This window comes from Pan troglodytes, chromosome 21 (assembly GCF_028858775.2).
Source record: "Pan troglodytes isolate AG18354 chromosome 21, NHGRI_mPanTro3-v2.0_pri, whole genome shotgun sequence".
NCBI classification, from domain to species: domain Eukaryota; kingdom Metazoa; phylum Chordata; class Mammalia; order Primates; family Hominidae; genus Pan; species Pan troglodytes.
In genome coordinates, this window is record NC_072419.2 from 23,038,212 (window position 1) to 23,063,804 (window position 25,593).

Here is a 25,593-nt window from a genome sequence, read left to right on the forward strand (position 1 = left end):
GTATCAAAACAGATATATAGACAAATGGAACAGAACAGAGGCCGCAGAAATAACATCACCCATCTGATCTTTGACAACCTGACAAAAACAAGCAATGGGGAAAGGATTCCCTATTTAATAAATGGTGTTGGGAAAACTGGCTAGCCATATGCAGAAAACTGAAACTGGACCCCTTCCTTACACCTTATACAAAAATTAATTCAAGATGGATTAAAGACTTAAACCTAAGACCTAGGACCATAAAAACCATAGAAGAAAACCTAGGCAATGCCATTCAGGACATAGGCATGGGCAAAGATTTCATGACTAAAACACCAAAAGCAATGGCAACAAAAGCAAAAGGTGACAAATGGGATCTAATTAAACTAAAGAGCTTCTGCCCAGCAATATAAACTATCATCAGAGTGAACAGGCAACTTACAGAATAGGAGAAAATTTTTGCAATCTATCCATCTGACAAAGGGCTAATATCCAGAATCTACAAGGAACTTAAACAAATTTACAAGAAAAAAACAAACAACCCCATCAAAAAGTGGGCAAAGGATATGAACAGACATTTCTCAAAAGAAGACATTTATGCAGCCAACAAACATACGAAAAAAAAGCTCATCATCACTGGTCATTAGAGAAATGCAAATCAAAACCACAATGAGATACCATCTCACGCCAGTTAGAATGGCGATCATTAAAAAGTCAGGAAACAACAGATGATAGAGAGGATGTGGAGAAATAGGAACGCTTTTACACTGTTAGTGGGAGTGTAAATTATTTCAACCATTGTGGAAGACAGTGTGGCGATTCCTCAAGGATCTAGAACCAGAAATGCCATTTGACCCAGCAATCCCATTACTGGGTATATACCCAAAGGATTATAAACCATTCTACTATAAAGACACATGCACACGTATGTTTATTGCAGCACTATTCACAATAGCAAAGACTTGGAACCAACCCGAATGCCCATCAATGATAGACTGGATAAAGAAAATGTGGCACATATACACCATGGAATACTATGCAGCCATAAAAAGGATGAGTTGATGTCCTTTGCAGGGACTCGGATGAAGCTGGAAACCATCATTCTCAGCAAACCAACACAGGAACAGAAAATCAAACACCAGATGTTCTCACTCATAAATGGGAGCTGAACAATGAGAACACATGGACACAGGGAGGGGAACATCACATACCAAAGCCTGTCAGGGGGTAGGGAGCTATGGGAGGGATAGCATTAGGAGAAATACCTAATGTAGATGTCGGGTTGATGGGTGCAGCAAACCGCCATGGCACGTGTATACCTATGTAACAAATCTGCACATTCTGCACATGTATCCCAGAATTAAAGCATAATTTAAAAAAGAAAGAAAGAAGCACTTTTTCATGCCCTACTTTTCGAGATGCCATTGCATGGATTACAACCCAGGCCAGGCAGGACAGGAATTCTTATCCCCGTTTTAACATATGGAGACTTAAAGCAATGTATCTAAAGAAGCTGTCAACGAGCCAGGAAGAGGCCCAGCAATGAAGCCTGCGTTTTTCCTTCTATACTGGTGCTCCCCATTTCTAACCTCACTCTGCTCAAATACGCAGCTTTTCCCCACACCGAGAAATATACTTGTCCCTCTGCTCACCTGAAATGTCAACATCAGCGTCTTGATAGGCTTCTGGGGGCACCTTTGTGTCTGTTATTATCTGTCCACTTCACATCTACATTTTAGCCCTTAAAAGCCTACAGGCAAGATTTCTTGGACAAATTCCAGCATCATTCTAGACTCTAGAAAGATTCTGAATGAACGTTCTTTCTTTCTAGAATCCACTCTAAAACCTGTAATGATCCACACAAGCTGGGAACACATGACTTGGGTTTGACGTTTCCTCCTAAATCTCCGCACTGAATAGGACTCAAGGTTAAGTGGCTTCTTTACTGGGCTTCGCAGCATACACATGTCCCCCAAGAAATGCTTTCTATGTAGAGCTCCTTCTAAACAGGAACCATATCCAAGTTTTGAAACAAATTAAAAATTATCATCATTATGCTCAAAGGTGAAAAAAAATCAATCTTTTGAGAACTGAATTCTTCTCAGGCTTAAATAAATACTCCTACATAACACTCAGAAAGGTAAGTTAGCAAAGGCTAATTTTATACAAAAATTACATTCAGAAAGAAATTGGCAAGACATTTTAAAGTATTTTAGGGTAGGCATGTTTTTCTCAATGTGAAAATAAATCAACATAAATATTTTGAAAATATCATATACCATTTCTTGTGAAACGTAATCTGGGCTTTTTGTATCAGCAGAATAAAAAGAAAAGTCATAGGTGAAGGTCTTGGTCCGTTCTCTTCCTGAGTCCCCAGTGCCTCCTTCTGGTATCTAGAAAGAAATGATTAGGATAATAATGATAATGTAAAGAGCACTGCCATTTGACCCAAATTTCCATGTTTATACCCTGACTAAAAACCATTTGATTCCTGCTGGCTTCTCTAAAAAAATAAATAAATAAAATTTAAATATAAACTAAACTCCTTGCAGCAATCCAAGTTCTCTGTGATATGACCCAAGAATACTATTCTGACCTTTTCTTTTTATCACTATTAACTCCTAAGAACCCAACACTCCAGCCAGACTCTGTATTTCCACCTTCAGTGATTTTTTACTGTTCCCTCCACCTAAATCCACCAGAGTTGGGCTTTGCACAACTACAAGGGTGGTATTCACATAGATCATGATAAGATTGGCACCTTCTAGAGCTGTATGATTTGGTGGCCTCACTGAAAATTCTAGGTCAGATGTCTCCTCTTTCATGACACTTCCCTTGGACACTCCATGGAGAAGTAATTTCTCCTACCTCTGACAGCCTAGACTCTTCCAGGACACATCATATTGTGAGTTTATTGCGGATGTTTGCATATATCTTGTCCCCCTTGCTATATGCTTAAAGTACACCTCAGAACCATGTTTTAACATCTTCATATGCTCCCAAAGCCTGCTTATTGGACATATGCTGAATAACTTCAATGAGCACCACGTTTTCCACATGATTCACATATTATAAAAAAATTGTTATGATTCTTATGAAAACACTAAAAGTCTAGGCATCTGTTCTGGTTACTCAAACATCAGATGATAAAATGTTTAAAAAACTCAAAAAGCAACAGAGTAATCGAGGAAAATAGATTCCATAACGCACAAAGAAAGGAGACTCATCCAGAGTCAGCGGTCTTTTACCAAAGCACTGTGAGCGTAGAAAGACACATGAAGGAAAGACAAGGTAATTACCAGCAGGGAATGGACAAGTGACAACTGGGTAGAAACATGAGAATATGCGAGAGGCCAAAGGAAGGGAAAGAAGCACAGTGCAGGCCAGATAGAGCTGGAAGGCACAAAGGTTGTGCTAAGCAGAGGAAGAAAGGCATCCAGTGGAGAATGCCTCAGGCAAAGGACACCAGCGCCTCAATGGAGGAAATGAAATGATCCAGAGGCTGCCCACTTGGAAGATGGGAGCATTTCCCAGTTCTATCATTGGAGATCAACTCGCACTACTTTGAAATTGGATCTCAAAGTACCCAATCCTTTGAGCCACAAATTAATAGAAATCTCCTCAGATGTGAACAGGAGATAGATCTGACTTGGCCATGGAGCATCATGTCTCAGAAACCCAGACCTAAAAGTTAATGACAAATATCAAAGGAGAAAGGCATTGAACCCATAAAGTACTTCATTTCTTTCTTTCTTGTTGTTGTTTTTTTGTTTGTTTGTTTGAGATGGGGTCTTGCTCTGTTGCCCAGGCTGGAGTGCAGTGGCACAAACAGGGCTCACTGCAGCCTTGATCTCCTGGGCTCAAGTGATCCTCCCATCTCAGCCTCTCGAGTAGCTAGGACCACAGGTGTGCACCACTGAGCCCAGCTCTGATTTCTTCAATATTAATTTTATACCCCCGTTACCCTCCTCAGCGAAAAGCATTCAGTGCCCTTCAAAAATTTCCTAACCAAATAAACAAACAGGATATTTTTCAGTGCCAAAGGAGAAACTTGCCATCTTGAAAATTTTTTTTAACTTTTTTTCCAGAAAAGAAATTTGGTGGTTTTTTTTTTATCTTTCCTCCCTGAGTTTTGAATAATAGTATCAGTTCTTCTTCAAGGATTACCAAACATGATCCTCTTCATTAAAAATGGAAAAAAATATAGGGGCAAAGCTTATTTAATGTTCCCAGAACACAGTCAATTGCCAGGCTAAGTCCCTACTATGAGGACACAGGATGAAAATGCCCGAATCTGGGATAGACTCAGGAGCTCCTGGACCAGAGCAACAGCTTGGATTTGGCTTCCAGATCAAATAAAGCCAGGAATGGGAAAGGAAACGGGATCAACTCTTCTGCTTCAAGACTGAGCCCAAGCCAGGTGCAAGCTGACGTGACTAACTGCACTGGAAAGGAGGGTGTGGAAACAGCAGACAGGCTTTATTTACTCATAAGTCATCCCCACAGTAAAGCAATCGTGGGGCTCTTGGAACTTAAGCAAGGCCAGGTCATGACTTGCCTTTAAGTTTGTGATTGTCGTTTTGCTTTTCTCCATCTGAATAATGAACTTGGCCTCCAAGTCCTTTTCCCTGCAACACAAATAATTCAGTAGTGGTTAGAAGAGAAAAGATTATTAAAAACAAAACAAAACTAAACCCATTTGTTTTATTTACTTTTTACGTTAGGAGTTTATTTTCAAATGGCATCTGAGGAGCAATCCCAGACACGGCTCCTCCCAAATCCTTACTAATATAACATGAAGATATGCAAAATGATGCCACCATCAACAATTATGGCTGATACACAGTGTGTTGTTAAACCCTGAAAGAATTTCCAATTGTAAGCCAAAAGAAGAGTAAATGAAATAACAGACACCACAAAGAGCTAAGACTCACCAAAAAAAAGTAGCCCCCCTCACCTTGTTACAAAGAGAAAGAGACCTCAGCCCCCTACCCAAGATGAAAACCAAAAAGAAAACTGGAGTGGTTACAAGCAGGTGCTGCTTCCAGAAGCAGCCAGGGCACTGTTCCCTCCTCCTACCTTCTTTCTACATCTGTTCAGAAACTGAATTTCTCAGAAAACAGCAGAACAGGAGGACTCCTAAAGAGTACAGTTCCCTAGAATAAATGATCATACATTTACCCAATGGAGTGTGACGCCACTGAACAAGGAATGAGGAAGATCCCTATACCTGTTATGGCGTGGCCACTGGGATATACTGGGATATACTGTTCAGTGGAGACAAAAGATGGAGAAAATCTATGTAGAAAAATACAAATTATATTTAAACACTTTTTTAAAACCTATGTATTTTTCAAAAGGCTACCTAGGAAAAAAAGGGAAATTGAGGATAAGGATTTGGGGCGGGCAAGGGAAGTGGACAAGGATAGAAGCTAGATTTCTGCAAATATACTTTGATCTGGAGGTCATCTTTAGAACGATAAAAATAATTTATGCAAAAATAAAACAAAAGTTTTAAAAAACAAGCTATAATTTAGAAGTAAGTTGAAGCGAATGAATCTAGCTGTGTACCACAAAGTGAGAAACTATTTCAATTACGACTCTATAGAGGAATTTGACTGTATACTATAATGAGATATATCCTAAAAAGAAAAAGAACTACAAAGAAATCTTAAAGCATTTTTAGTAATCATATTTTTGGTGGTAATGTAAGTGCCATTATTCTGAGATTTCTGTCTGTGTACTGTGGGACATTACAAGAGTAATGATGTTGGTGCCCTAGAGAACCAAGGTTTTTGAAGTGGCTGAATGAGATACAAACATAAGTTTGATGAGGTTAAGTAAAAACTGTAGTCCTGGCCGAGCACGGTGGTTCACGCCTGTAATCCCTGCACTTCAGGAGGCAGAGGCGGGCAGATCACCTGAGGTCGGGAGTTCAAGACCAGCCTGATCAACATGAAGAAACCCCATCTCTACTAAAAATAGAAAATTAGCCGGCCATGGTGGCGCATGCCTGTAATCCCAGCTACTCGGGAGGCTGAGGCAGGAAATCACTTGAATCCAGGAGGCAGAGGTTGCAGTGAGCCAAGATCACGCCACTGCACTCACTCCAACCTGGACAACAAGAGTGAAACTCTGTCCCAGAAAAAACTGTAGTCCTGAATCTAATTGGAAGGAGTAGCAGAAACTTCATCTTTCATCCAAAATTTAAAAAACAAACAACTCCCTTGCTTTGTCCATTGAAAAGGCCTAGAATCTTACACTCAAATTATAGCCTATAAATAACATTTTCCACTAAAATAAGTCAGGGTTCCTTGGAGAAGTGATTCAATCCAAATACTGAACCATCTCTTCACACTATAAAGCAGGAACACTAACACAGGTCACTAGGGCTGTGGCGGGCACCTTCTAACACGGCTCCCAGTGATTGCCCGGCACTCACACCCTGTCGTGTGCGATCCCTGCCCTTGACTATGGGCTGGACCTGGTGAGTCACTTCTAATGACTACAACACAAACACACCCAGGTGATGGTCTGTCACTTCCCAGGCAGGCTTTCAAGACTGTGACTTCTGTCTTGCTAGCTCTCTCTTCTGCCCTCTCTCTTAGAGCCCTGGCAGTGTGAAAAGTCAGGGACGACAGAGTGAGGACCCCTGTGGACAGACCCAGCCAGCAGGAAACAGGGGCCCGCCAGCAGCACGCCAGACAGCCTGACAGGGCACGCTCCCCAAGCCCGCACCGGGACATGATGATGAGAGATGACTGGGCAGCCGTCTGGCACCCTGACTGCAGCGCTAGGGGAGAGCCGGAGTCAGAGGACCCTGCTCAACCCCACCCAGATTCCTGACCCACAGAAACTCTGAGATAATACATGCTGTGTTTTGTTGTGGTTGTTTGGTTTTTTTTGAGACAGGGTTTTGCTCCTGCCACCCAGGCTGGAGTGCAATGGCATGATCTCAGCTCACTGCAACCTCCACCTCCTAGGCTCAAGCGATTATCCTGCCATAGCCTCCCAAGTAGCTTTGACTACAAGCACGCACCACTGCACCTGCCTATTTTTGTATTTTTTGTAGAGATGGAGTTTTGCTGTGTTGCTCAGGCTGGTCTCAAACTCCTGAGCTCAAGCAATCCACCTGCCTCGACCTCCCAAATTGCTGGGATTACACACACGAGCCACCATGCCTGGTCAATACATATTGTTTTAAGCCCCTAAGTTTTGGGGTAATTTGTTATACACTAAGAGAAAACTAATACAAGGACCCTGTCAAAAGGACTCAGGAACCAACCTGCATAAGTTCCTGCTGCCCAAAGTTGAGAAATCTGGACAGCAAAGAAACTAAAAACCAACTGAAATAGATAGAATATATTTAAGCACATAAACTCATAACTTAAAAATAAAAACTCAATGGTCCCCTCTGAAAGATCAAAGGATCTGTCTCATTATTTTGAAAACTGTTAAAAGAAAGAATCAAGCATTTATCTTGCATTTCCAAAACTATCTATACTTCAAGTAACCAAACAACTGTGAAAGAAAGTTTCTCCTTTAGAGATATTCCAGCTAAAAAAATAAAGAAGTAATAACAAAATATCATTTCATCACCCCTGGTGAATTAATGGCTCTAGGGAGGGACCACCGATGGTTACCAGGCCAGCCACTGTGAGAAAACCAGGTACGAGGTGTATTCTACCTGAAGTACCAACGCGACTGCCCCAGGGTTCCTGTCCTTCCCTCCCAGGGATGGCCTGACTCTGACCTAGAGCTGCCCTATAGGGAACCAGCAGGAATGACAAGTGTAAGTGGGAACACGCCAATGTTCTCAGGCGGGGGAATCGGCAAAATCCAGCCTGTGGGAAAGGCAGCAGGGTAAATGACTCAGCATATTCCAAATTATGACAAATTGCAAAGAATATAACGATGAAAGGGAAATCTAAAGCTAGAAAAGACATTAAAGACATATCAACCAACTGGATCCCAATTCAAACAGAAAAAGCACTTTGAAAATTATAACCATTTGGGAGGCCGAGGCAAGTGGATCATCTGAAGTCAGGGTTCGAGACCAGCCTGGCCAACATGGCAAAACCCCGCCTCTACTAAAAAGACAAAAAATAGCCGGGCATGGTGGCGGGCACCTGTAATCCCAGTTACTTGGGAGGCTGAGGCAAGAGAATCAGTTGAATCCAGGAGGCGGAGGTTACAGTAAGCCGAGATTGTGCCATTGCACTCCAGACTGGACGACAAGAGCAAAACTCCGTATCAGGAAAAAAAAAAAAAAAAATTATAACTTACGTAGGGAAATGTTAACACTGACTAGATATTTGATGATATTAAGGAATTATTGCTAATATTGTAGGTATGATAATAGTATTATGACTTAAAAAAACCTTTTAGAGATACATATTGAAATATTTACAAATCAAATGATACGTTACCTGGGATTTACTTTAAAATAATCCAGGTATGGGGAAACCAGCTAAGGGGTAACATCTTGGCCAGCTCAGATGAACAGAGACAAAATAAATATCAGTTGTGAACAAACCCAAAAAGCATTTGCAGTAAACACCATTTGGGAACTACAGCAGATTCCCAGGGCCAAGTTTAACATTTCCAAGCCTGAAAAATGCTTCCACTCCAACCCACCAGGAGTTGGGCAATTCCATTGTGGACCCAAAAGTAAGAACTGCTTCAGGGACACCCCATGTTCATGTGGCTACAAAACAAATACTTCATAAAATTAAACCTTTCCTACAGCATTCAATTATCAAAGCATGTCCTGCTCAACAAGAGAACAAACCACCTGGGTTTATTTATATCACAGACCACCAAACCCAGATTCCTCCCATTCCCACAGTGGGTCCTTTTTTCTCAATCAATCACTAACCTAATGCGTCTAGAGCTTTCATCTTAAAACCACTATTATCAACAAATACCTCTCAGGAACACAAAATTATCCAGCTACATAGAAATATTAGAAGTGATCGTGGTAATGCTCACATTGACTTGTCGATTCTTGCCTATAAAACAAAGTAATGTGGCTCATACAATGCCCACCAGTCCTGCTGGAAGCCAGAGACTCCATAACTCCCCATCTCAGAACCTTACACCTTTGGAGCAGCTAAATTTAAAGGGCCCTCCACATGATCATGTATTCTAACCTGCAGGTAACCAGGGCAGTGCGTTCCTAGTTCTAAATTAACATCCATTCTATAAAAGCACTAAGTGAGATACTGACTGAAAGGCTGTTATGCAATATGACTGTCTTTTTATTAGCTACTTCTAAAATGAAAACTGAAGATGCAGGTAGGTTTTGAAGGTTTCACCACCTCCCTGAAATCCTATGTGCTGGGATGAGTGGGTGGGAAGGGGGATCAGGAGCAGGAGGCAGTTTCACTATTCTGAGGGTCTACAGCATTCCTCAGTTTCTCAAAGAGTTCCATCACCCCAAAAGATAGGAATCCCTGCTCTGACTCTTAATACTCAAAATATGCTCCAGAAACCAGCAACATCAGCGGCTCCAGGGAAGCTTGACAGAAATGAAGGTTCTCAGGCCCCACCTAAAACCTACAGAATAGGAACCTGCATTTTAACAACTGTAAATGATTCTGATGAACGTTAAAATTTAAAAAGCACTGCTCTGACACTGTACTTAATATGACATAGTAATAGATGGGTCTTAGGTTTCCCCTTATGAAATAAACTACTTCTTACACTGGAAAACTCAGTAACCTTTGTTCTCTGACTTTTAAATTTTATTTTTAAAATCACATGACAGAATATGGATGGATATACCATAAGTCAGCTAATACTGTCTCCATTCTATGCTCTTAAGTTGTAAGTGGCTTCTGACCAAGAGCAATAACTGCTGACATAATCTGATGAGAGATGTCATGTGAATGTCATGACACTCAGGTTCCCTCATTCTCACCCTGCCAAACCATGAGTGAGTTTCTAGCCCTTTCTCTTCCCAGACTGTGTTTCTCAATGTCAATCTAAGGCTACAGCCAATAATTTAAAATCATATCAAAAGATAATTACAGGTCATCAACATTAAGATCGAGGCCATCTATTTCAGAAAAGAAATTTCACAAATAATTTCCTAACTTGCTTCTTTCTTTAAGCATACAAACTGAAACAGTTAAAAAAAAAAAAAAAAAAAGATGTGGCTGGGCACAATGGCTCCCGCCTGTAATCCCAGCACTTTGGGAGGCTGAGGTGGGTGGATCACAGGTCAGGAGTTCAAGACCAACCTGGCCAACATGGCGAAACCCCATCTCTACTAAAAATACAAAAATTAGCCGAGCGTGGTGGCAGGCTCCTATAATTCCAGCTACTCAGGAGGCTGGGGCAGGAGAATCACTTGAGCCCGGGGGACAGAGGTTGCAGTGAGCTGAGATCGCGCCACTTCACTCCAGCCTAGGTGAAAGAGCAAAGCTCTGTCTCAAATAAAAAAAAAAAAATTAATCTAAAATTACTCTTAGTATTTATAACACAGATACTGGCTAGAATTTCAGCCATAAAGAACAAATCTCTTCCTAGTTCCTGAAAACACTTATAGAAAAGCCAATATATTTTTTACTGTTGAGTTCCTTGTATATTCTGGATATGAGTCCCCTATCAAATGAGTAGCTTACAAAAGTGTTCTCCTATTCGACAGGTTGTCTCTTCACTCTGTTTCTTTTGCTGTGTAAATGTTTTTCAGTTTAACATAGCCCCTTCTGTCTGTTTTTGGTTTTGTTGTCTGCGCTTCTGAAGTCTCATCCATAAAGTCTTTATCCAGAACAATGTCCTGAAGAGCTTTCCCTATGTTCTCTTCTAGTAGTTTTGTAATTTCAGGTTTTACATTAAAGTGTTTAATCCATCTGGAGTTGACTTTTGTATACAGTGAGAGATGGAGGTCATGTTTCTTTCCTCTGCATATTCTTATTCAGTTTTCCCAGCATCATGAAGAGAGCCCCAATGTATGTTCTTGGTGGCTTTGTCAAAGATCAGTTGAAAATATGTGGATTTATTTCTGGGTTCTCTGTTCTGCTCCATTGGTCCATGTGTCTATTTTTATATAATACCAATACCATGCTGTTTTGGTTACTACAGACTTTTAATATATTTTGAAGTCAGGTAGTATGATGCCTTCAGCTTTGTTTTTGCTTAGGGTTGCTGTGGCTATTTAGGCTCTTTTTTGGTTCCATACAAATTTTAGAATTTTTTTTTTATTTCTCTGAAAAACAATGTTGGTATTTTGATAGGGATTGCACTGAAATTGTAGATTGCTTTGAGCAGTATGGTCATTTTAACAATATTAATTCTTCTGATCCATGAGCATGAGGTGTCTTTCCACCTGTTTGTGTCCTCCTCAATTTCTTTCATCAGTGTTTTGCAGTTTTCCTTGAAGAGATCTTTCACCTTCTTGGTTAAATTTATTCCTAAGTATTTTTCTTTGGTAGCTACGGTAAATAGGATTGCCTTCTTCATTTCTTTCTCAGCTATTTCATTACTGGTATATACAAATGCTATTGACTTTTGTATGTTGATTTATCCTGCAACTTTATTAAATTCATTCATCAGTTCTAAGAGTTTTTAGGTGAAGTCTTTGGTTTTTCTAAATATAAGATCATGTCATCTGCAAAGAAGGACAATTTGACTTCCTCTTTTCCAATCTGGACGCCTTGTATTTCTTTCTCTTGCCTCATTGCTCTGACTAGGGCTTACAGTATTATCTTCAATATGAGTGGTAAAAGTGGGTATCCTTGTCTTCTTCCAGTTCTAAGAGAAAAAAATTTCATCTTTTCCCCATTTGCTACAATGTTAGCGGTGGGTTTGTCATATATAGTCTTTATTATTTCAATAACTAATCCCATTAACAAAGGGCAAAGGACATGAGGAGACATTTCTCAAAAGCAGACACAGAAATGACCAACAGATATATGAAAAAAATGCTCAGTATCACTAATTATCAGGGAAATGCAAATCAAAACCACAAAGAGATATCATTTTACCCCAGTTAGAATGGCTGTTATTAAAAAGACAAGAAATAACAGATGCTGGCAAGCATGCTAAGAAAAGAGAACTCTTATACACTGTTGGTGGGAATCTAAATTAGTACTATGGAAAACAGAATGGAGATTTCTTTAAAAATTAAAAATAGAACTACCATACAATCCAGAAATCTGACTACTGGGTATTTATCCAAAGGAAAAGAAATCAATATATCAAAGGGAAACCTGCACTCCCATGTTTATTGAAGCACTATTCACAATAGCAAAGATATTATCAACGTAAGCGTCCAACAATGAATGAACGGATCAAGAAAATGTAGTATATACACACACTATGGAATACTACTGAGCCATAAAAAACAATGAAGTTATGTCATTTGCAGCAACGTGGACAGAACTAGGGGTCATTATGTTTAGTAAAATAAGCCAGGCACAGAAAGGCAAGTATCACAAGCTCTCACTCATATGTGGGAGATTAAAAAATGGATCATATGGAGATAGAGAGCAGAATGATAGATATCAGAGGCTGGAATGGGTGTACGGGGGTGGGGGGAGTGAAGAGAAGTAGGTTAATGGGTACAAACATAAAGTTAGATATAAATAAATTCTAATGCTTGTAAGCAAAGCAGGCTGACTACAGTTAACAACAATGTATTGTAGTTTTCAGAATAGCTAGAAAAGAGGACTTGAAATGTACCCAACACATAGAAATGATACTCCAGTGATGGATATCCCAAATACTTTATTACATATTCTAATACACATACCCCATAAATATGTACACAAATATAAAGTTTGTCAAAAAAATGTTGAGGAGAAGTAAAACCAAAACCAATGTGATATCTATGATGGTTGGAGCTATTAAGTGTTGAAACTAATTCTTTGTTACATGTCTTCCTTTGCAGATTCCTGGAGAACTGTCAAACTTCCAAATATTTCAAAGATGAAAGAAAGGAAGAAGGCAGACTCCAGTACTTCCTTCCCATCCACACCCTGTGGACCAACCCTACTCAGCCTCCTTCATCCACTGCAGACTCTGGCTTCTGCTCTTGGCCTTCTCTTCACCCTTAGGGGCTTTAACTGTCATAGGTGACTTCAGAGTCCATGTGACACTCCATCAAACAACCTTACCCCCAACCCCCCTACCCAACATTCAGTTACCTAGTCCCTTCCAATCTACCACCTGTTGAACTAGACCAGATCTCCCCACTTTGTAGGCCCTGTCCCAGGTCAGGCTACCCCCACCTCTAGTCTCTTTGCCTCCAGCCTCATCCTCTCTCACACACACTCCATTGTCTGCTGCCAGAGAGAGCCTTCCATAAAACACATCTCACCACGAGGCTCCCCTGCTTTAAACTCCTTCAGTGACTTCCCAAAGGCTACAGGATAAAGTCCAACTCTCAGTGCTACTATACAAAGTCCTTCGTGATCGGACCCTAGTTGACATTTCTATTCCAGCACTATATCCTGCCCCATCCTCTTCCCACGGTCAACTCCCAACCATCCCTCTAAATTCAGCTCAGACTTCACATCCTCTGTAGGGCCTTCACCAAGCCCTCTATCCTATCCCCTAGTTAGATGGCACTCCTGCTTGTCTCATCCACCAGACTCTTAACTTTTTAAGAGCAAGGACTCTGCCTGTCTGGGTTTATAGCCCTCCCCAGCCTCTGGCACATTGCCTGCAACTTTGAGGTGCTCCTAAAATGGCTGTTAAATGTGATGAACTTCCTGAAATATTAAACAAATGGCTCTTACCCCAGTGTACTCTTTACCACACTCATCCTCTTCCCACGTGGGTCTCCCTATGTGCCCCCTACATTCCTGGTTCTTGCCTTCCCACATACTATAGTATCTTCCCACTTCCCACCCACATGTTCTTTTTCTTTTTTTCTTTTCTTCGTGTTTTTTTTTTTTTTTTGAGACAGGGTCTGGCTCTGTCACCGGGCTAAAGCGGAGTGGCACAATCTTGGCTCACTGCAACCTCCGTCTCCTGGACTCAAGCAATTCTCGTGCCTCAGCTTCCTGAGTAGCTGGGACTACAGATGTGCACCACCATGCCTGGCTAATTCTTGTATTTTTAGTAGAGACGGGGTTTCTCCATGTTGGCCAGGCTGGTCTCGAACTCCTGGACTCAAGTAATCCACAAACCTTGGCCTCCCAAAGTGTTAGGGTTACAGGCATGAACCACCATGCCCAGCCCTACCCACATTTTCAAGTAAGGCTTGTCTTGGGTCCAGTTTGACTCACCTCCTCCTGATAAACCATTAGAAACAACACCCCCTCATACACCTACCTAGTTCATCTCATCTGCATAGCTTTATTCCTGCTGATGTCATCTCTCCAATTAGTCCAGAGAACCTCAGAGAAGCCCAGCTTCCTTCACATCCACACTCTGAGTCCACCAAGCACAAGGGCACCACCCACAATCAGCACTGAGTGCTTTGTCTCGTAATTCTTCAGCTGAAAACTACAACGCCAGGCACTGAGATTACCCAGCCTCTCAGGTCAATTTCCTCTGACATTTAAGAAACACAGCAAATAAATCTTGACATTCTTCTTATATTGTAGAAAATAAATAATCCTAAGATATTATTTGACATTAATTTGATAATAGGGAAAAATGAACTATGCCTCTCCCTGGCCACTTTGGTGAATGGGATTTCTCAACCGAAAAGCCAATTATGGGCCCTTCATATAAATAAGTAATTTATTTGAAAGGTCTGGAAACTAGATGATAAGATGCTACAAATGAACCAGCTGGAGTACATATACTTAGTTATAGATCAATATGGGGGGAGGAGGACTAAAGGAAAGGAAAAGATTTAAAATACTCGACCAGGAAAAGAGAGAAATTATGTCAGCATTCAGATACATGAGTTAGAAGAACATTTCTTTTTAAAAAAATCCTATTGACATAGTTTCTACATTTGTCCCCACACAAATCTCATGATGAATTGTAATCTCCAATGCTGGTGGTGTGGCCTGGTGGGAGGTGATTGGATCACAGGAGTGGATTTCTCATGAATGGTTCAGCACCATCCTGTTGGTGTTGTCCTTGCCCTGAATGAGTTCTTGTGAGATCTGGCTGTTTAAAAGTACATGACACCTCCGCTCGCCCCACTCTTGCTCCATTCTCACTATGTGATGTGCCTGCTCCCACTTTACCTTCAGCCATGAGTAATAGCTTCCTGAGGCCTCCTGAGAAGCAGATGCCACTATGCTTCCTGTATAGCCATCAGTGCACATGATGAGCCAATTTAACCTCTTGTCTTATAAATTACCCAATCTTAGGTATCTCTTTAGAGTAATGCAAGAATGGCCCAACATGAAAAATTGGTACCAAGCAGTAGGGCATTGCTATAGAGATACCTGAAAAGATGCACACAGCTTTGCAACTGGGTAACAAGCAGAGGTTGGAAAAGTCTGGAAAGCTCAGAAGACAGAAGATGAGGAAAAGTTTGGAATTTCCTAGAGACTGGTTAAATAGTTGTGACCAAAATGCTGATAGTGATACAAACAGTGAGAGCCAGGCTGCTGAGGTCTCAGGTGGAAATCAGGAAGTTACTAGGAACTGAAGCAAAGGTCATCCTTGTTATGCCTTAGCAAAGAACTTGGCTGCATTGTGTCCATGCCCTAGAGATCTGTGGGAGTTTAAATTTGAGCATGATGACCTAGGGATCTGGCAGAGAAAATTTCTAAGCAGTGAGTAACTTCTCGTGAGATCTGGCTGTTCAAAAGTGTATGACACCTCCCCCGACCCTTGCTCCCATTCTTTCCATGTGATGTGCCTGCTCCGGCTTTGCCTTCCACCATGAGTAAAAGCTTCCTGAGGCCTCCCCAGAAGCAGATGCTGCTATGCTTCCTGTACAGCCTGCAGAACCATGAGCCAATTAAACCTCTTTTCTTATAAATTACCCAATCTCAGGTATTTCTTTATTGCAATGGAAGAACAGCCTAACATACCTATGTTAATTCAAATATCTTGAAGATGTTTTTAAGTTATTCAGCAATTCAAATTGATTCCATTCCCTCAGCTGATGATATCTGGTCAATCCATAATAAACAGCTAGACTGGGTGATGTTGGGATCTCCAAACTGAGACATTAGCCTGGAAGATTCTAAAGAGTGACTTATTTACCATGAGTTCTGAAATAAACCGGCATCCCAAGTGCACCTTAAAAGTTACATACTATGAACCAATATTTAACTGCCTTCATTTTGGTGGCAAGACACTTGATAGCAAAAATGAAAATAAAAACTATACTTTTAAAAATACTACACGAGCTCCGTGTATACTAATATGGAAAGAAGTCCACGGAACCCTGTAAGTGGAAGAGCAAGCAGCAAAACAGTGTGCAGATGACAATCAAGTTTGCAGCTCAATAAATAGATTAATAAAGCCAAAATAATATGCACATCTATGATTCTAGATGCACAAAACATTTCTGAACATTTCTGAAAGGATAAATAGCAAGCCATTCACAGTGGTGACCTCTGGAGAGTGAGTGGGAGCAGGGCTTCAGGGGATGAGAAAATGAACTTAAACATTTCACTGTTGGAATTCATTTTAGCAAGATTTGATATTCCTTCTACAGTTAAAATAAATTTAGTTAATTAAAAGACAAAAAGTCCCTGCTTTGAAATTCTGGGTGGCTCTTCATGCTCTAGAACAAGTCTACATCCTTATGTGGCATGAAAGCAAAAGCTACTGACCCTCCTCTCCTGATGACATGGCCATGAAACAGACAGCTCCTCGTGCCCTTGCACTTTCACACCTTCCCACGGTACTGGGAAGGTGTGATCATGCACTGCCTAGATCTGCCTCTCCCGGTCGCCATCCCTCTGCATTTCCACCAGGCAAAATGATACCCACATTCAAAACTAGTCCCAGTACCCCTTTCTCACAAAGCATCCTAATACCCTGGCTCCATGAATTAGTTTCTCTGTTCCACCCAAGAGCGCTTCTCTTTTCCTCTTGTATTAGGTTCCAAATAAAATACAGGAAGCCCAATTAAAATGAATTTCAGATAATAGTTAATTTTATATTATGACTGTGTCCCAAATATTGCATGAGGCTTCCGCATGCTGTTTTTGCTTGCTAAGTCTGACGCGCTGTTTCTTACCCAATGGTTTGCACTCACATCAAGGGCTTCCACAGTTAGATGCAGATGTATTCGCCTCCCTACCCCAAGCCCAGAAAGCAAACAACCCGAGTCTTCAGTAACACCTGCACCCTCAGTACCCAGCAAAGTGGCAGAGGCTCCATAAGTTTGTGTCACCTCACCTATCTCAGGGCCTGAAGACAAACTCAGGGAGGGCTAGTCTCCTCCCCGAAACCATGTCTTCCTGCTGTTCCTTATCCTTTCCTATTAGAAAAAGAAATTTGTGCACAGCCTGTGACTCCAACCACTCCTCGCTGTTCTCCATGAAATCATGAAAGCCTCCATCTCAATTTTTTGAGAAAAACCCAGGGAACACAGTAAAAAATTCTGGAATGGGTTTTTCAGGCAATCACCCTGACTTCATTTTGGCTTCTGAGAACACAGCTCACCACACAGCAGTCAGCTAGAGGTCAGTGGCACCATGACCTACATCCAAATGCCAACCTCGAGCGGCAGCTTGTGAGAAACTGGCACAGCCTCCACTCCGTCCCCCATGGGCTGCCAGTACCGAAGTACAGATGAGCCAAGGACAACGATGCTATCACAGCCTTATGAGTCTCCCATGCTAAGTGAAATCCTCACTTGACCTCTGTCTGCCACAACAGAAGGCCATTAAGCTGAGCCTTTCATTGTCTTCCCTGGCCTAGGGAAATGGTAATAAACCTAAAAAATTAGGCAAAGCACCAACTCTTACAGTTTACAGGTTGGGATCCCAGAGAAGCAGACATCTGTGGGAGTATAGCAAGCAGGGTGTTCATTAAGGTATGTCTTTGGGATCAACTCCTGGGAAAAGAAGGAGACTGAGGCAGGCCCAGGCAGAGGGAGAAGTGGAGCTGCAGCACCGACCCATGGACAGCCTTGGCCAACTCCACAGGCAGTCCTGGGGCTAGCGTGGCCCTTCAGAGTTGCCACAGGTTGGGCACAGATGGCCAGGCTTTTATACCCCTGCTTTGAGCAATCAGGGACTGTGGGCTGCGGTGGAAAGAGCTGGCAGCTGAAGGCTGGGCCAACCGTGCTGCAGCAACAAGCCCTCAGTGACAGAGGATCTGGGTGGCAAGCACGGTGCCTACTGTACCAACCTCCCCTTTAAAATGATGCTTTATAGGATGCACCATACCCAAGTGGCAGCATTCACCACTACACCAACTCCCCAGCAGAGGCAGAGAGGCCTGAGCTGGGGCTACCGAGCTAGACAGAAGGCAGATACTTTATTTTTTTCAGCTGAAAGGAGAATAGCCTAACAATCAGAAGTGCCTCAGTACAAAATGAGTTACCTTAAGATGTGCAGAACCATTACTGAAGAGGTTTAGTTAGAAGCTAGAGAAATCCTTATCTGGGATGCTGTATGGGGAGATTTATATATTCATTCATTCATTCCATAAATATTTAGTGAGAATTAATGCTTTCACATACCAGATAATAGCCTCAGTGCAGGAATAAAATGGTAAACAATACAGTCCCAGCCTGCATTTCACAGAGAGGCTTAGAAGAAAAACAAAATAATACTCTATCATTTTAGGTTGTGGTAAATGCTATAAATAAATAAAGGTATGTCATGGAAAAGGACTAACAGGCAGAGGCAAAGGAAGGCAAGCAGCCAGAAAAGACCTCTCTAAGGGGGTGAGATATGAACAAACACCTGAATGGGGCCAGGCAAATGGCCCAGATAAAAAAACAGCAGGTGTAAAGGCCCTGAGGCAAGAACCAGCCAGAGGCTTTGGGGGAAGGGCAAGAAGGTCACTGTGACTGCAGAAGAGAGAAACGGAAACAAAGTAGAAGACGAGGTCAGAAAAGCCTTGAGGTGGAGGCCAAATCATGCCAGTTCTTGCAGGCTTTGGCTAAATGGCTAAGACTTTGAAACTTAAATGTAATAGGAAGCCACAGCCACCAGGTTTTGTGTACAGGGGAGTGGCAATGTCGTATTTATATTTTTAAAAGGCCCCTCTGGTTGGTGTGCATAGACTCTAGAGGGGTGGCAGTCTAGCAAGGAGACCACTCAGAAGGCTACACAAAGGATGCTGGGCCAGGGTGCAGGAGTGGAGATGCATCCAGATGACCGGGGTGGATCAGCAAGTTCCCCAGGCCTGCTGACAAACACTGTCCTCTGAGGAGCCCAAACCCAGACCTACCAAATAAGAATCTCCAGGACACTGTATTTTAACCACCTAGGAGGTTCTGATGGTCAACTGGGTTTGGGACCGCTGCGCTAGTTTATCTGTGTTGTCCTCTGAGGAACTAGGATTCTATAAGAATGCGAAAGCTTTCACAGCTTTCACATTGTGAGATGCTGTTTCAGGTCCTTGTGAGATGCTGTTTCACTAGAAGGTGGTTTCATCCCTTCTTCTGAATGGAGCCCAACCCACCTATCCCCAATTCCAGAATAAAAATCCAGAACAGACTAGGGTTATCACCACTGACTTCCAACTGAGGTGCTCCTCTTCTGAGTCCTAGAACACCAAAGTTATTTGAGTGACTATTTTCCCACTTTTCCTAAAGAAAGTATATAACTAGAATTATTCCAGAAGCATAGGACAGAAGTCAACTCATTACACATAACAGATGCCTTACTCAAGGTATTAGGACTTAATTCTATCTTGGAACCCTGGTTCTAGTTGAGAAAATCTGGTGGACAACTGAAAAATTTCATACATTACAAAATTCATGTCCCAAACCATAAAGGACTAAATTTTGCTCAAGACCAAAGATAATAATGACACTTTCATGGGGAATTTTGGATACTCCGCAGAAAGGAGATTTAGGGTCAAGCAAGATGGTAAGCGGCTTGAGAGTCAAGCTGAGGCTCAAGGAATGGAGCACTTGACAAGAGATGGACTTGGAAGAAGGAGACTTAGCCCATGACATCACCTCACACGTAAAGAAATGCAGGTCCAGAAAGGTTAAGTGACTTACTCAAAGCTCCCACTACAGAGTCAGCATTGTAAAAGGAACTCAGGAACTCAGTAAGCGATCAATACTTCAAAGCCACAAAGAACTGCTGAGAGCAAAGCTGGCACTCCTAATCTGATTTCAGCTACATCTTCCTGGAGAGGGTATGTAAGCTTGGGATCCCAGGGGAACACAATGAGCCAGCCAGTATATTTAGAGAATCCACACGATTGCTCTCCAAACAGGGTGGAAGTCATCAAATGCATCAGGCACTGGACAGGAGAATCGAGACGCGCACTTAGCCTCATTTCCCACCACACGACCCAGAGGCACCCAGGCTCCCCTGTCCCATTCCAAACTGTTCCTTCTTGCAGGTCTCACAAAGACCCGCCTCTGTGAGTCCTGGGCCTTGCTCATGCTGGTCCTTCTGCCTGGAATGTACCTATCTCATCCAAGTGACTTATCCTTCAAAGCCCATAAAAATGCTTCTGCAGCCGGGCACAGTGGCTTACGCCTGTAATCCCAGCACTTTGGGAGGCCAAGGCAGATGAATGAGTGGAGGTCAAGAATTCGAGACAAGCCTGGCCACCACGGTGAAACCCCGTCTCTACGAAAAATACAAAAATTAGCCAGGTGTGGCAGGTGCCTGTAATCCCAGCTCCTTGGGAGGCTGAGACAGGAGAGTCGCTTGAACCTGGAAGGCAGAGGTTGCAGTGAGCCAAGATCACACCATTGCACTCCAGCCTGGGTGACAAGAGCGAAAAGCCATCTCAAAAAAAAAAACAAAAAAAACTTCCTCCTCCAGGAAGCCTTCTCAGACCCCTCCTAGCCAGCATCTTCTGGGTGACATTCCATAACACACCACAGCAGTTACCACATTTGACCTGCTTACTGATGGGCTACTATACATTTGTCTTCCCCACCAGTGTACATGCTTCCTGAGGCCAAAGATGATGCCCTGCTCTTCATATATTTCACAACATCTAGCACTGTCCTCATATATATCAAACACTTGATGAATGAATGAATGAATGTATAAGCACATGAAAGATCAAATGAAACAGCTAAAACAAGATACTATTCTTAAACTCGAGCACTAAAGTTAAACTCAGACTTCAAAGCTTAGAGTAAATTTTTAATTTTTAAATGCAGATGGATTTTCCCCAAAAATATCAATTAACTTGGCAAATGTTAACTCCAAAGACAGAAATGAAGCTTGTTTCTCCCTGCAGTCACAGCTGCTGACTCTGACTCCAGGACCAAAGCGTTGGGGGCCTTCCATCTCCTTCTGAGTATCTTCTTTTGAGTCATGGAAAAAAGATACGGATGTGCACGTGGCCAAACTTCTTTGATATGCTTCCTCAAAAGACACAAACAACATGCTCATTTTAAAAAATGGAAATTTAGGCCGGGTACAGTGGCACACACCTGTAATCCCAGTACTTTGGGAAGCTGAGGCAGGCAGATCACTTGAGTCCAGGAGTTTAAGACCAGCCTGGCCAACACGGCAACACCTCATCTCTATTTAAAAAAAAAAAAAAAAAAAGGCCAGGAGAGGTGGCTCCCGCCTGTAATCCTAGCACTTTGGGAGGCTGAGGTGGGTGGATCACCTGAGGTCAGGAGCTCGAGACCAGCCTGGCCAACATAGTGAAACCCCATCTCTACTGAAAATACAAAAATTAGCCGGGTGTGATGGCAAGCGCCTATAATCTCAACTACTCAGGAAGCTGAGGCAGGAGAATTGCTTAAACCCGGGAGGCAGAGGTTGTAGTGAGCCGAGATCGCACAACTGCACTCCAGCCTAAGTGACAGAGTGAGACTCTGTCTCAAAAGAAAAACGTGGAAATGTAAAAGGGGTATTGCAGAACATAAGAACATTCATACTTATTTTTGTTTTCCTGGATTCAGACATTAAATCGACTATTCCATGCCCAAAGACATCCTAGTTTAGTGCTGCAGCACTATGAAACACAAAGAAGTGTGTTTTCTCTGCTCTTCATCCACATCACTATAACCCTCTTCCCAGTTTTATCTCTATTCTAGAAAAATGTTCTCAGTGGCAGCTTACAAAAAAATAAAAATAATATTTTGGCCTATAAAATGGAGTTGATTCCTTTTGTAACACCACCAGCTAAATGCCTTATACCAGTTAGGGAAGGGATAATGGTATAATTCAAACTAAATTGCAAGACTTTTTCTTCAAAAAGACTTCAAATCATAGTGGAACAAGATGCAATTTTGGTTTCTTGTCACTTTTTCACCAAGCATAGTGCCTAACATGTATATTGCCAAGCACAGTGGTTTAATAATTGGGAGAGGGGGCACTAGGTTTAGGGGACCTGGATTGAAATCCTGAGTCTTAGTAGCTTTGCGACTTTGGGTACATTACATAACTTTGCTAAGCCATGGTGTACTAATTACACAGCAACACTGTGGTTATTGAGCTGCGCTGATGTACAATTTTTTGCTGAAAGATGTGATAGAAGAAAACAGACAATACAAGGCCAGCTATGGAGTCGATACTCAATCTATCTGTTCATCTTCATCATGAAATCAAGATCCCTCCATTTATTCAGTTAATGTTTACCGTGTCTCTACTATGTGCCAGCTACTATTTGCAGCACCTGGAGATAAACCAGTGGACAAAACCAACAAAATGATCTCTGGGAGCTTACATTCTGGTGTGGAGGTTCACTTTAACATAACCTTTCTGACCCTTTCCCAAAATAGGTGCAAGTGGAATCTAGAAAATAAATGTTGCCAAGTCTTCTGGCCAGATATCATGAAAATACAGAAGCACCACACAGCTGACTTTATAAAAATCTTTAAAAGCTTTGTTCGTGGAATGCTTTATCTACATCAACTCAATGCAGAGGCACAATTCATAAAGATAAGGCTAAGAGAAACACAAAAATTCTTTCACTTATTTTTATTTAATTATTTATTTATTTATTTACTTCAGATGGAGTCTCACTCTGTTGCCCAGGCTGGAGTGCAGTGGTGCAATCTTGACTCACTGCAACTTCTGCCTGCCAGGTTCAAGCGATTCTCCTGACTCAGCCTCCTGAGTAGCTGGGATTACAGATGCCCACCACGAGGCCTGGCTAATTTTTGTATTTTTAGTAGAGACAGGGTTTTGCCATGTTGTCCAGGCTGGTCTCGAACTCCTGACCTCAGGGGATCTGCCGGCCTCGGTCTCCCAAAGTCCTGGGATTACAGGTGTGAGCCACCGCGCCCAGCTTTCACTTATTTGTAAATTCTTGTGAATTATGTCCAGTTATTCTGACGACATACAGACTGTCCCATCTAAAGACACATAAGCATGCTGTGTCCTTCCTGTCCCATGCTCAGTGTCCGCATCCATCACCTCTCCTAAGGCAAGCTGGCCATGCCCACTCACAATAAATGACAGAGCCACCATGGCCAGAGGCAGGACAAACACATGCCTCCCCTTTACAAGGCTGTGAGGGATACAGAAACATGAATATCATGGCTCATGCCCTTAGATGGCCCACAATCACCCCACATGGGTGACAGCAAATGGCTAGTGCTGTCAATCAGGCATGGGTGCCCACACCAAGGAGAGACCTGACTTTGGTAAGTGAAACAAAGTTAGTCCAAAAAAGAAGCGCAATCACATTTTTTATTCTGGGGGAAAAGGAGTATGTCACCAGAAAGTTCCTTTCCAGAATATTCTTTGAAACTGTGTCATATCACCTTCTCCAGTGCCTCCACAACCTCAGCTTGATAAAGAACTGCTCCCCACCTGCCTCTGGTCTCACTCCTTTCCACAGCATGCTGCTCAGACACAGAGAATGCTATTCCCCACCTGCACTTTCTGAGGAGCGCTGCAACTCACGCAACACAAAGAAACAAAACAGGAAGAAATAGCAACACTCTAAACGCAGGCATTATTTTCATTTTGCTGTCATCCAGGAAACATCAGGGCATCAACTGAAGGCAAGCACGCTGACCATGGTCCACAGCATGCTGCATCTGGTGCATGTCCGGTAAACCAAATCCCAGCAGGGACCCCCAACCCTGGAGTTCTCCAGCTCTGCTGCTCACAGGAATCTCCTGGGGCTTCAAAAACCCTGATGCCCAGGCTGCACCCCAAACCAATTAAATCTGACTCTCTGGCGGAGGGAAGTGAGTGTCAGCTGAGAAGGGTGAGAATCAGCGTCCTAATTCTTGTTTCTCTAGCTCCTCCATTAAACGTTTCAGAGGCACAATTAGTGGCTTATCCCATAATGAGATGTCACTACCAAAGCCTAAAGGAGAAAACAAACTATGACACAGATCTGATCCCAACAGCCAGTTTCAGGTCTTCTATTAAAGAACTGACCAAGGCTTTGACAACCGCTCAGCCTCTGTCTACTCATCCATAAAATGAGGATGAGTCTTGCCTGCTCTACCACGTCAGAGGGAGCTACAAGGTTCAGAGGATGGATTCGGAGTGCACATAGAACAATAAAGCTGACACAGACACACATCACCGTTCAGCACCACCAGCCCAGGCTGCAGAAGCTCCTTTCAGAGCTGTATCTTGTTCAACAGGCATCCCAAAGCCCCAGGTCATGAAGCAGTACTGGTCTATGGGCAGTAAGGAACCGGGCCACACAGCAGGAGGTCAGCGGCAGGCAAGCGAGCATTACTGCCTGAGCTCCGCCTCCTGTCATATCAGCAGCATTACATTCTCATAGGAGAGCAAACCCTATCGTAAATGGCGCGTGCAAGAGATCTAGGTTGCAGCCTCCTTATTAGAATCTAACTAATGCCTAATGCCTAACGCCTGACAGCCTGAGAGTGGGCACATTGCAAAACCATCCCCACCACTGTGCCCTGTCCATGGAAAAACTGTCTTCACAAAACCGGTCCCTGGTGCCAAGAAGGCTCGGGACCACTGCTGTAGAAGATCCAGATTCCTGGCTATTTCCATACCCCAGGAGACAGACCCGCTTTCCTGATCTTAGTGACCAGAACAGGACCAGCTTGTTTACGCAGTAAGTGAGATGCAAGGCTGCTTGTGGCACAACTAGACGAAGACCACTGGAAGACGCCTCCCCAAAATACTGAAAACACTAATGCTGTAGAAAAGCAGCAAAGGGAAATGGTCTAAAGTAAATAAGGAGTTTTAAATAAAGTAAATAAAGGAAAAGAATTTTAAAATACTCATTTTCTTTCCCCCTAGAGAGCTTGTTAAAACACATGAAACATTCTTTTTTTTTTTTTTTTGACACAGGGTTCACTCAGTCACCCAGGCTGGAGTGCAGTGGTGCGATCAGAGCTCACTGTAGCCTCAACCTCCCTAAGCTCAGATGATCCTCCCACCTCAGCCTCCCAAGTAGCTAGGACTACAGGCGCATGCCACCATGTCCAGCTAATTTTTTGTAGAGACGGGTTTTTACCACATTGCTCTGGCTGGACTCAAACTCCTGGGCTCAAGTGATCCACCATGACCTCCCAAAGTCCTGGGATTACAGGCATGAGCCACCATGCCTGGCCGAAACATGCATTCTAAACTGGAAGTTTTAAAATAGCATCCCAGGGCTAGAACGGGTGCTCTAAAACATTTT

General features: G+C 42.6%; 1 protein-coding gene across 15 annotated transcripts in view; it reads right to left on the bottom strand.

Moving 5' to 3' along the window:
- KIF16B (kinesin family member 16B) overlaps positions 1-25,593 on the bottom strand; it is a 302,464-nt gene that overhangs the window by 254,232 nt on the left and 22,639 nt on the right. For 14 of the 15 annotated variants that reach the window (XM_009436832.5, XM_063803041.1, XM_009436829.5 and 11 more), the window contains exons 2-3: positions 4,538-4,607; positions 2,259-2,372 (exon numbers count right to left, since the gene is read on the bottom strand). The exons of the other annotated variant lie outside the window; for it this stretch is intronic. In XM_009436832.5, coding sequence (XP_009435107.2) covers positions 2,259-2,372; positions 4,538-4,607 — 184 coding nt within the window. The remainder of the gene's footprint in view (positions 1-2,258; positions 2,373-4,537; positions 4,608-25,593) is intronic. 15 annotated transcript variants of the gene reach the window in all.